At 38.3% G+C, this 13,184-nt stretch overlaps 1 protein-coding gene across 1 annotated transcript; it reads left to right on the forward strand.

The window, feature by feature from the left end:
* The first annotated feature begins 2,268 nt into the window (after positions 1-2,268).
* Positions 2,269-12,631, forward strand: ATP6AP2 (ATPase, H+ transporting, lysosomal accessory protein 2). The gene is given in 11 exon segments (XM_014938242.1): positions 2,269-2,326; positions 2,329-2,387; positions 4,782-4,910; positions 7,247-7,342; positions 7,543-7,680; positions 8,024-8,077; positions 9,421-9,436; positions 9,439-9,505; positions 9,507-9,570; positions 10,622-10,738; positions 11,582-12,631. Coding segments are annotated over 11 exon segments (993 nt in total). The 3' UTR covers positions 11,777-12,631.
* The last annotated feature ends 553 nt before the right edge of the window (positions 12,632-13,184 follow it).

Below are 13,184 nucleotides of genomic sequence, written 5' to 3' on the forward strand. Positions count from 1 at the left end.
CGTTGGGCGCCTCAGCAGGCCCGGCCGCGACGGTTGGAGAGGGGCGCGCGTGCGATTGCGGGGGAGGCCGAGCCTGGCGGGGGGTGGTGTTGGTGTTGTGTAGATACACATCGTTTTGTTACCCGGTGCGCATTTTGCCATGGCTGGGGGTTTTCTGTCAGCCGTTGTCCGCCAGGCCCCCGCTCCGCACCGTCAGGCGGCCAGGCCCCCTAAGTCGTTTTCAGTCAGCCTTACCTCGGTTCTTTGATGTAGGCCCGCCAAAGCTTTTGAGAGCCGAAGCTCTCCCGAGATACCACTTGGTAAACGTAGAAGTGGGATTAAGGTTTATTCTGTAGGTGGGTGGGCAGCCGTATGCAGGATGAATTACATCTTGGGAATTGACTCTCTGGACTTCACTGAATCTGTGGCCCAGTGCGGTACCGTGGTCCAGCGGTTACCGCATGTTTCCAACTTCAAATTCAGTTTTTGCTTATTGAGAACTTGCGAGGCAAATTTAGGAAAAAAGGATATCGCTCTAATTTTCTAATTCACCTGAGCAACCATGCCCCAAGTAAGCCAACTTGTTATAAATAACATGTGTGGCTGCCTTGTAAGCCTTGTGGAAAATTAAAGGAACGTGTGAAATCCTATGGATTGAGCAAAAACATTTGCAGCAACTTTATAAATTCCTTTCTAAGCAAACTGGTCTGGAAACATTTCCATTCTTCCGAATGTGTGTTGATATGCTTGAGGTTGATAGCAGGCTATCCAATGAACACATGCCAATTTAAAAGAAAAAACTCTTGAATCTCCATATGCATCTGTTGGTTTGGCCCGTTTCCTTCCTTTTGCCACCCTTCCCTGACCTGCGTCTCAGTACTTTGTTCCCTTAGTATGTTTACCATAATATAGCTCAGGTTTACTGTCAACATTTGTATGCATGATCACGATTCAGGCTTTAAAAAAGCATCTTCAAGGTCAGATTGGTTAAATTAATGTTAGGGAAGATTATAACTGCCCAACACATCAGTTTACTATTGCATTGTTTTTGTAAATAGCCTTGAGATTTGCAGATGCCCTGGAAAACTATTTTATATAGCTGCTTAAATTGATAACTAATTTTCAATGATCATATGAGTAAATACTTTTTTTGTTGTTTTTTTTAGAGGATTGTCTTATTCATGTAATTTTGGAGTATGTAGTCAGACTGATTGTATAATTAGAACCTTAACTCAGATGGCCTGTGAATATTTATTGTTCTCCTACTTAATTTTCTGGAGTCTTGTATCAGATTAATTTTCTTGTAGAAACATACACAGATTGTACATTGGGGTGGGTTTATCTGAAGTTTTGCATTGTGCATATTACTGCTTATATTCAGCAAATACATATTCAAATTTATTTAGGTAATTGTTTGTGCACGCAGTATTGCAGTTATGCTTAAGTGACTTAAGAGATGAGCTTATTTCAATCTAGCTTCCTATTTTTATTTCATGGAGTGCTCTCTGACTTTATTACACAATAAATTACCGTTGTCATAATACAGGTTAGAAATAATGCTTTTAGTCAACTTTACTATTCAAGGTAACGAGGAAGAGAGGCAAGGGGGAATGGCAAATAAGTGAAAACTCAAGATGAGAAGTATTACAGACTGTGGCTTCACACTGTCAGCTTAGGTCTGATACGGCATCTGAGGAAGAAAAACATCTCCCAATGTCACGTGGTTGAGAAGGCAGGGCAGAGACACCGGAGCTGTTCTGCAGAAGCCAGATTGTTCCTGGCAGTGCTCTGTTTAAGCCAGCACCAGCTCTGCTGATCCTCCTGGCTCTGGGTTCAGTGGCTCGGGCTGTTGCCTGCATGAAAAGTGGTGTCATGCCAAGCAGTTCTGGAAGCAAACAGAACCATGTTGGTGCAGAGCTGCTTGTGAGCTAACAGGATTTTGGAGCTTGCCTGGCTCTACTGAGAGCTTTCCCAGGTCTGAACTGGAACGCTGCTCACATCCTGCTAGTGAGTATGCAGCAGGAGATTGTACTGTTGCTTGAATAATTGTCCTGCTTTTGTTAATTTGGATTTGTCCATCCGTAGTCATTGCTGTATAGAAACCTTATATTGTATTCCAGAGCATTAAAATGATTGTTTCTCATTAGTTGTGTTACATAAATTGATAGGTGTGAGAGGGAGGAATAAGGAATCTTACAAAGCTCTAGTACGCTCTTTTTCTGTGATGTAAGAGGAAGATAGGGAAAACTCTGACAACTTTTTTTTGTTTGTTTTTAGGTGTATGCGGTGATGAATTTAGCGTCTTACGATCACCTCAATCAGTTGTTTTTCGAGATGGAAGTTGGCCCATTCCTGGCGAGCGGATCCCAGATGTAGCTGCGTTATCCATGGGCTTTTCTGTTGAAGAAGTATGTTTTGGGTCTTGATTTTAAACTGCCTCTGAAACTACAGACCTGCTCACTTAACATGCAAATCTTCCTGTCATGTGCTGGAATATATAAAATATCATTCTGTTTGTCTTGAGGAATGCATGACTTGTCAGAATGTGGTTTCCAAGCATAGGGCTATATCAGTCATATGAGCAGCAAAAGGCTGTGCTAGCTGGCTAATTTGAATCATCAGCTAGAGAAGGAAGCAAGCCAGCCCATGGAGTCTTTACTGTGATATTCTTCAGTTCCTGAGACCCAACTACATGGTATATCCCCGCCATCTGTAGTCACATACGGAGGATCTGTAGGAACCACTGTCATTTCTTGCCTATGAGCTATATCTGTAGGGCTCTGCTCTTGGTTACTCTGAAGATTGTAAGAAATGGCTTGGTTAGGCAGGCATTTTGTCAGGTCAGCAAGCTTGTCTGCTGAGCATAGTTAATAAGAACAAATAAACTGAATAGTTAGGAAGTAATCCAAAGACTTGAAAACCTAATTTGTGGTAGTGTTTCCCAAATTAGGTTTTTGAACATAGCTTTAGTGATGTTTAAAGTGGGGCACAAGAGTAGGAACCCCTTTGATTGATTCCATCATGTATACTGAATTTTTTGCTGGGCTTTAGCAGGGATGAGTGGCTGTTGAAGCAGTTCATGAAAGCTTAATGGCCAAGTGTCTCTAGCAGTGTCTGTGTGTGGTCAGATACTTAAAGCTACAAGCTGGCATATTCTTACGATGCTGATGAGGGATACCAACTCCCGTTTCTTCCATACTGCACTTAACCAAGAGGTCTGATAGCTTTGGTTTGAATGCAGGTCCGTTTAGCTTGTGTTTTGGAATTTGTCTGAAAGCATCTTGCTGTCAATTAATCATGTTGTTTCATCACTAAACTAGTAACAGAAATTCTAATAAGTAGTACTGCTAAGAAGTATATTTTGATTATTTTATCAAGGAAAAAGCAATACATCAGATGGTATTGTGGACACTGCATGTAAAGACACCCAGTGAAACAGGGATTTTTGGGCCCATTTTGAATGCTAGACTTTTGGCATACTGGTCACCTGGAAGTATAATGTGGTTATCATGGAAAAAAATGTTTCAGTATTCACTCTGTGCCTTTGCCAAAGTTTGGGATTCATTTGCTGTGATGGGTCCATAGCATCCTTTAAAAATAGTTATCTCTTAGTGCTATTTCAAATCCTAGAAGCAGACAGGGAAGGAAGTGTTTAAATTACTTTATTCAGTTAAGCCCTGAAACTGAAAGTTATCAACATTGTCACCAAGGCAGAGATCACCATGTAGGCAGCTTCCAGCCCTGGTGAGGTGAATACTGCAGGGCCCAAACACTCATTTCGCAGTTTACATCAGGGCTGTAGTCTAGGAACTTAAAACTGACAGTGCAGTATGTGTACAGTAGACAATTTAAAATTCTTACTTCATTACATTGGGGGTTCTCAGAAACGATCATTCAGTAGTCCTCCCTTGTTAAGACAAGATAATACAGAAGCCCCTTTTTTATCCCTGTTGATGCTTTAAAAGGTTTTTCTTTTGTTTGCTTGATCAAGGAGTGTTGATGCTTTAAAAGGTTTTTCTTTTGTTTCTTTGAGGTGATACAGATCATAATGTCAATGGCATTTAATTCTAAAATCCAAATAAAATGGTTTCATAAAACTTAAATAAGCAGTTATGTCTTTTACACAAATTGAGAAATCTGTTTGAATTCATTCCAAATAGATGAATTTGTATTTTGTGCTGAATAAACTAGTCAGGTAGCTTTCACTGAGCTCTACTGATACATAACTGTAGTAAGCTACTAAGTAACTTTTTGTGTTTCTATGCAAAGTTTGAAGTTTTAGATTAGTAGACTGTTGGTATGAGTGACACTCCCCCCTCTCTTCCTCCACCCTACCCATGCCCCTGTTTCTTTCTGGTGCTGAAAATATCAAAAATATTAGGTATTTTAATGTGCCTAAATCTGTTTCTGTGGTGTTTTGTGAAAGGGAGGGGGGGTTGTTTGGGGGTTGGGTTTTTATTTTATTTTTAAATTCAGCTTTCACTTGTTAAATACAGACTTTAATATTTCAAATTTAATTATGGGAAATAAGTCTTGATATATCCAACACGTATAATGCTTTCTCAGTGTAGACTTTGCTATGAAGTTACTTGGAGCTTTTAAACTAACAGTTTCTTCATTATTAACTTGAGACTGCATTATTCAATGTGAAAACATTCTAGTATTAACTTACTTTGCCGTGAAATTTTGAATAAGAAATCAAACAGAGATAATAGGACAGCAAGTTATTTTGCTGTAATGGTAGAGGAGCGCTTCTCTCTTTCTCCCTGTGAAATACAGGCTTTTTTACTGTTTTGTAATAGGACCTTTCCTGGCCTGGGCTTGCAGTGGGTGATCTGTTTCACAGACCACGAGCTACTGTGCTGGTAACAGTGAAAGGAGTAGACAAGCTGGCGTTGCCTGTGAAAGGGGTTTCCTACCCTATTGAGAATGTGAGTATCCATATTTGGAACTGGTGTGTGATTTCTGTGACTGGTGATCTAAAGAGAAGTACATGACCCTCTACTGTAGCCCATGTTCACTTATTTTTTACTTTGCTTGAGGTTCACATATTCCCCTAGAATGATGGATCAGGCTGTATAGGTAAATAATCCAGTCAGACTCCTGTACAAGGGGAGAGGCCTTTAAGATCACCCAGGCAGAGAATCCACTGCTTCCCATGTTAACATGTTGATTCACAGTCAGAAACACTAACTTTTACTTTTTTTTTTTGCTTCTGCTGAGTGAGTGTGATAGCATTTTATATGATGATGATTCTTTGATGTACTGTATCACCCTCTAAGCAGTTTTCCTCAAGTACTTGAATCTGAAATATAGCACTTTGAGACACAATTTGATTATACTGTATCAAAAAAACCCCACCAACCAACAACATTATATTTACCTGCCACTGTCTGTCTTTGCTGAGATGCTTTTCTCATACTTGTCACATCATGAGAGAATCATTTAGGTTGGAAAGGACCCCATGAAACCATCTAGTCCAATTCCCTGAATAAGCAGGGCCAGCTAGAGCAGGCTGTCTAGAACTGTGTCCAGTTGGGTTTTGAATATCTCCACAGAAATAGACTGTACAACCTCTCTGAGCAACCTGTGGCAGTATTTGACCTCCCTTACTAAAAGCTGTGTTCAGATAGTTTCCTATTGTTAAATTTATGCCTGTTCCCTCTTCTCATGTCATATGATTTTGTCTACACGCATTTTAACAGGAACACAGCAACGTACAAAATGTTGGTAACTATACACTGTCTAGTCCTCCTTTATAAATACATTGTCTGCTTTAATCCATTTTGCTGCAGTATTGGACCAGTTCTTCATGTTGAGCTGTTGTCAACAGCTCAGCTGTTGAGCCTGAACCCGCAAACCCTTTTCAAATGAGTTGTTTTTCAGGTTATTTCTAGTTAGTTAATTCTCCTTCTGCCTGTGTTGGAAAACTTTGTTTTGCACTAGTTCACCATGCTTTTTGGTTCTGTGAGACTGCTGTGCTCCTGTTAAGAATTGTTATTTATCATTTTATTATTTCAGTCACACCGTGGAATCATCAGTGACAGTGTTAAATAGTGTTTTGTTTAATATTGACACCCTGTTGCACATCCCAGGATGAGGTGATGAAATGACTTTTGCAGCTATTAGGCAGGCTTTTAATCTGTTTTAAAATATCAGCATTTAATTGGAACGTTACATGGCTTTTCATTGAACTCTGGTCAAATTCAGCTTAACACAGTTCTACTTTCACATCACCTTTCAAGCACAGCTCCCTAGTTCAGGCACAGTTACGTGTTGGCTTTGCTGAAATGGAATCTGGACCAAAACCGATTTAGGATTGTCTGCACTCGAGTGTGTAGGCATTGCTAATTTTCAGAAACCTTAAATATACTTGAAGAAGTTTTCAGTCACATTTGTGCTTGTAACTTTGATAAAGTTCTGATGTGTACATAGTACGTATTTTCTTTATTTCCCATTAATAGAAATTAATATTCCTAAACTTTAATTGGTTCTGTTAACTGCTGCTGTGTCTTCAGATGAGCTGCCTGAATGTATGCTGTCAAAGTACTGGTTCTCTGATATTCAAGAATAGTTTCAAATGATCATCAATGAGTCGATGTTCAGGACTGCTGTGTCCAAGTTATCCTAGCTTACAGGCTTACTAACATTTATTAGAAAAAAATATTTTTATGCTCTTTAACTACGGAATAGAAATGTGCCATTCTGCTTCTTTTTAGATGAAACCCAGAAATAAGTGTGTAGAAAAACTAACATTTTATTAGTTTGCCAGTAATGGAACTACACAGTGCTAGAATTTATTTTATTCTAAGCAATTTTTTTATATGGCTCTCTTCTCTGGTGTTTCAGCAGTTGATCTTTCTACTGGTGTGTTTTCATTCATTGGTTTTCTGTGGTTCTAGCACTGAGATTGGTTTCCCCTTTTGTATTGCTTCTATATTTGTTGGTCTTGCTTTACTGATAAACAAGGCTATACTCTTAGCTTAAGGAAGCCTCTTAATTACACAATCGTGGCCACTTGGAGTTCTTAAAAAACAGATTGTTTCCACCATATATACAAATAAATTGTCTGTTCATAGATATACGGTTGATTTGTTTTGCATATTGGCTCAGATTATTTGTTGTTATCACTTGGGAAATATTTGTACTATTTGCTCAAAAAGAAGTTGTCCTATTTTTTCCAGACTTCTGTAGTTAAGCAAATTATCTCCTTTTATATCATTAGGCACTGTTTTACCCAAAAATCTAACTCGATTTTGTCTTGCAGGCTGTGCCTTTCAGTCTTGACAGTGTTGCGAATGCTATTCATACTTTGTTCTCGGAGGAAACTCCTGTGGTCTTGCAGCTGGCCCCCAGTGAGGAAGTGAGTATTGCTTCACTGCTGGTTCCAGATGTTCTGAAGAGTAAACCTCTGTCCACTTATGTGGCTGGAGCAAACCTAATTAATGATATGAAATATTTTTGCATTGGAGAGAGATTGCAAGTGTGATTGATTACTAATGTGTGTCTGAAAAAAACTAGAAGTGAACCTCTGTTGTTATTAACCCATGGCTGTTCCTGCAGAGAGTGTACATGGTGGGCAAGGCAAACTCTGTATTTGAAGATCTTTCTGTCACACTGCGCCAACTGCGAAACCGCTTATTTCAGGACAACTCCATTCTCAGCTCCCTTCCTCTCAACTCCCTCAGCAGAAACAATGAGGTAAAAAACTTTAATCAGTGGGAACTTTTAGTTTTGTTTTGGGTTTTTTTTTTCTAATATTCTTAGTTAGCTTGTGCTTTTGCTTTTTTGTTTTGTTTTGGTTTTCCTCCTTGCTTTACCCAGGAGGGCCCACTCTACTTTTTTTCTGACTCAATTCTAGGACCTAAGTTTTAATTTTTTTTCTAAGTAGTTTTATTGAAAGAGTAATTTCCTTCTAGCGCGTTTTGATGCTGTAACAGACATTACCTGTTATAAAATACTGAGACTTGAAACAAAATGAGACTTCCCTAACTTTGGCTTCATCACAGGAAATAGCTCTCTTTCTTTCTGCCTCTTCCCCTAGGTTGACTTGCTCTTTCTGTCAGAACTACAAGTCCTACATGATATCGCAAGCCTGGTAAGGTTTATTTGAAACACTTTGCCCATCTTGTGTCACAAACTTCAGAGATCTCCTTAAAAGTAGAGAAGCCCTAGCCAACATACTTGGCAACCAGTGATATATATATTCAAATGTGTCATCACTTGGTTGCATCGGTTTAAATACAAATAGCTTGAGAATGAATCAGCCTTGTCACTGGCAGAAGAAAATAAGAACCTTAATCGTCTGTAGATTCTTTTGTATTGTGTTTGGTGAGAACAGAGGGAATTCTGAGTTGCTATTTCTCCATACCCAAAGACACAAGAAGTACTTAGTGAAAAATTTGCCAGGGCTTTCCTTGTTTTCTTACTTGAGAAGTATAATGGTTGTTGAGAACATGTTCTTTGCCCTGTTGGCCATTTTACTTCAAAATATCACCGTAACGTTTTATCTGAAACTACTGCAGTGACTTTTGTAGCATGAATAGTGACGGTGATAGAAAGGTCCCAAGACAGGGGTGAGCTTTTAATTCTTAGGATCTTTTTACTAAGAAGCTACTGCCTTGTTGATGTAGTTTAGGTTTTGTTTTGGGTGTGGGTTTTTTTTTTTTGCCTTTGAACTGCAGCCCCCAGCTATGTAAAGTAAAAGAAATAGTCATGGAAGAACTCAGAGGTTCCCATTAGGTGAAGGGCTGGTGGAGAGAAATGAGGCTTTTGAGAAAATGAGGTAGAACAACTTGGTTTTGTCTTGGAGATTAAATTCCTTGCTTTCAGAGACTGTTCTTTTGTGCAGGCAAATGTGAGTGCTGCAGCTTTACACCTGTAGAAGTGCAAGAATATCACTACTCTCCTTTATGATCATTTGGATTATGTTGGTTGGATTTTATGACAAAACCCAACCAACATACAATGATACTCCTTAAACTACTTTTTTACACAGGCAACAGCAGGGTAGAAGTTGCAGCCTACTTAGTTTCACAAGGGCCAGCTCCAGTGGAGGGAATAGTAGTGGCCAAGTATTGTAGTTATGTGGTTTTTTTTTTTCCTCCAAGTTTTATTTTTACGGCAGTCATATAACAAAGATTCTGATGTGAATAATTATAATGTTTCTTTTTAGTAGAGCTCTATATTACATGTATATAACATCATGTTAGGAATAGATGCTACGTGATGATCATCTGCTTTCTTCTGTAGAATAAGAAAAGACACAATTGTGGACGTCTTCTAGTTAAATTGGCAAGAAATACCACTTCCTAATCAATGTGGAATATGACTGTGGAAAGTGAGGCTGGATTAGTCCCAGCAAACTGATTTTGTGAAATGTATTTTTAAAGTAACCTGTGTATGAATGAATTTCTTTCTGCCCTCAATGATGTGCCAAAGCTGTCTCGGCACAAGCACTTAGCCAAAGATCACTCTCCAGACCTGTATTCTCTGGAACTGGCTGGTTTGGAAGAGGTTGGAAAACGATATGGGGAAGACTCTCAGCAGTTCAAGGATGCTTCTCAGATTCTTGTAGACTCTTTACAAAAGGTACAGTTTCTACTTAATTAACAAAACTCACAGAAATACTAGGAAATAATCCTTTGTGTTAACTACAAGGGGGTTAGTTTATTGACTGTCTTCTGCTTTGAATTTTCACTTCATTAGTGATGGCTTAACTGATGCTTGTTTTTGTTCTTTGGTTTTTAAAATGTAGTCGTTCAGTTATAAAATGGAATGTTACAATTTGTCACTCTGGGAAGTGTTGACATGATTCTGCAATGTGTTGGATACTCTGTGTAAAGGAGTATGAATATATTGAAACCGCATATCAGCATGATTCAATATGTTTGTTTTTCCTAAATGGATATCTTGCATTTAAAACTGTCAGTATGTCTCTCAAAAACTGACTTTCGGAAATCTGGAAATATCTTTATCCCAGGGTACAGTGGTTAGTTTCCCCTCGCCACAAAGTTGTATAAATCTAAATTTCCAAGAACCTAAAATAACTACTGTTCATCTATCAATAAGCTCAAGAAAGTAATTCTTTATCAAGTCTTACATAATCATTAGATAAAATCTTAAAGGCCAGTCACTTTTGAGAGTTTTAAAAGCTCGATGGAAAAGTGTTAAAAGCAAAATAACTGTTTTCTTTAATACTCTTTGGTCTCTTTGCAGTTAAGCAAATATATTTAAATAATGGACATGTTGGTCTTTGGATCAGATTAAAATATTCAGGTTCATCATTTCCCATTGAAAGGCTGAGAACCTAAGTATTTTGTTGAAACTGAGAGATGTACAATTGGAAACTATATGGTGATGAGCCTTTTGTGAAAGGAACGAAAGAATGAGTTTCAGCCAGAAAGCAGTCATAAGTTACAGTCTGCTGAACAGTGTTCAAGGTTTTGAAGAGGTGTTGTAAACCAGGTGAAAGTTGGCACTTTCTTAGTGGAATTCTAAAACAGTGTAAAGTTTTACAACTTTCTGTAAGCTTCTTATTCCTGAAGCTGTCATCTTATGGTTTAGTGCATCTTGCTAACAAAACTCTACTTAATTCCTGGCTACAGTGTAAGTTTTAAATGAAGTCACTTTTCCTTTCCAGTTTGCAGATGAGATGTTTAATCTGTATAGTGGGAATGCAGTAGTAGAAGTGGTGGCTGTAAAGGCATTTAATTCTCCCCTCACAAGGAAGACTCGCTCCATTCTCCAGTCTTCAGAGGTAGTAGATGCATATTTTTCTACATATAATTTATTAGAAGTGATCCATCACTTCTTCACTTGAGAGTAACTTTTTTTTAAGGACTGACTATGATTTCAGCATGGGTGTGAAGATGTCAGCTTACCTGTCTTGATCTTCTTTTAATCATATAGTAATTTCAGTTGAATAGGGCCTCTGGAGATCATCTAGTCCAACCTACTGCTCAAAGCAGGATAAATTTAGGAGTTAGATCAGGCTGCTCAGGTCCTTGTCCTGACAAGTTCTTGAAAAGCCCATGGCTGGAAGTCTCACAGCCTCTCTGGACAGCTTGTTCCAAAGACTTAACCACTTCCACTGTGAAAACTTTTTCCCTTGTGTCCTTAGAATTTGCATTTCTGCTGTTTTCTCCCTAGTAAGGTAGTGGCATGTGAGTCTTGCCTCCTGGGTGGGGAAAAATTCTTTCCTTCACTTGCTGCCTTCACTCTAGATGCAGTCCAGGATTCAGTGGCCTTGCGTGATTGCAGGGGCATGCTGCTGACTCCTGTTCACCTTGTCAACCAGGACCTCCAGGTCCCTCTCTGCAGAGCTGCTGCCCAGCCTGTGCTGTCACGTGGGGTTATTCTGTCCCGGGTGCAGGGCTTTGCATTCGTCCTAACTGAATTTCATGAGGCTTCTGTCAGCCCATTCTTTTGGATTCCATTAATGCCAGTCACATAATCACTTTTGCATTTTGTGCCTTAGCACCAGAATTGTCTAGACAAAAATGTATCTTTCTTATTCACATTTCTCAGATTTTTAATGTGCTCAGAATGTGTTTTGTATGCAAGCTAACTTTAAAGTAATACATTTTTTTTTTTATTACAGAGCAAAACGGAAAATCCATATAACCTTGCCTATCCATATAACTATAACTACTCTGTAATCTTCAACATTATTCTGTGGATGATGATTGGTCTTGCTTTAGCTGTGATAGTTATCTCCTACAACCTCTGGAACATGGATCCTGGGTATGACAGCATTATTTATAGGATGACGAATCAGAAGATAAGAATGGATTGAACTGCACTGTATTTTGGCGCAAGGAAATGATGAAGAGTAAGGTCTCCTTTAAACTGTATGGAAAACAAATATTCTGACATGATTAATTGTGGATTTTTTTTAAAAGGTGTATTTATTTCTAAGGTTTTTTTTCTTCCCTCTCAAACCTATTTTAAATGTTAGTAGTAGCACCAGATGGGATTTAGAAATTGAAATTTGCTTGTTTAAAAAATAAAAAGCAATCTCCAAAGTAATTGTTATTAAAGTAATATCATTCCATTTTTTTATCATGTAACATGAGTTTTTGAAATGCCCTGTACTGCCTGTGACTGTGTGCAAAACAGATAAATTGAAATTATGATAGCAACATGTTGTTTGAAACTTTTACACTGGAAGATTAGAAATTATAGCTAAATTGTTGTGTTGTATATTATGAACCAGTTGTAAATGTTTGATGTAAATATTTATAATGGCTATATGTAACTTCAGAGAGGATAGTAATTATTCTTTAGTAAAATACTAAATATAGAAATATTTCTACAAGACCACGATTCTAGTGGCACAAATGGCATTTTGATCTAGTTTACCTAGAACTCCAATGATATGGAGGTAAATAACACTAGTGTGGCTGGTCTATACAGTGGAGAGTCTATAAATATTGAAGTAGCACCAGTCTGATCATGGTCTAACGTCACGTACAGTTAAAGTTCCTATTATGATGCTTCATGTTCCTTCCATTTGTGTTGATGTTATTATTAAAAAAAAAATCAATTCTTTTTGATGATAAAAGTGGACCAACACTTGATTTAAATATACCTGGATTATAGTCCTGCTTCAACTATTCAATAAAACAAAGAACAGTTGTTCTTGAATGCATTTATTCTTTGTGGGTTCATAGGTGTGGCTCCTTCTACCCAGTCGTAGCTCAGCTGAATAGAGTAGGTGCTGGCAGCCTCCCGTATGTGACAGTGGGCCTAAGTCTGTAACAGTTTAATTGTCTTTCAGAAGCAAATGTTGGAACATCACCTTGTATGCATTAATTTTCCTAAACCAAATAGTGAGTGTAGTTTAAACAAGCGGTTAATCTCTGACTTGAATCTCTTTTTTAGAACTACCTACTTTTCAGAAACTCATTTGCTCTTCTGGTAAAAGGAATTCTTCCAGACTACAGCAACGTGAATGGAAACTACTTTTTTTTGGTCTTGTCCTGTAATGTGCTTAACTTTCCCTATTGTTAGGAGAGATTTTTTTCCACTTCTAGAAAGGATCTGCTCATTGAATTAATTTATCTCATTTATTGGGAATGTCAGATTTGAGGGGTTGAAATTGTTCATGTCTTGGAGATCCTGGACAGCGTTTCATGTTGAATTAAGTAACGTGCTGCAGCTTTACCCAAGTCCAGGAAAGCTAGTGTAGTATATGTTACGAT

The sequence above is a fragment of the Calidris pugnax genome, unplaced genomic scaffold (assembly GCF_001431845.1).
Source record: "Calidris pugnax isolate Ruff unplaced genomic scaffold, ASM143184v1 scaffold25, whole genome shotgun sequence".
Classification (NCBI taxonomy): Eukaryota; Metazoa; Chordata; class Aves; order Charadriiformes; family Scolopacidae; genus Calidris; species Calidris pugnax.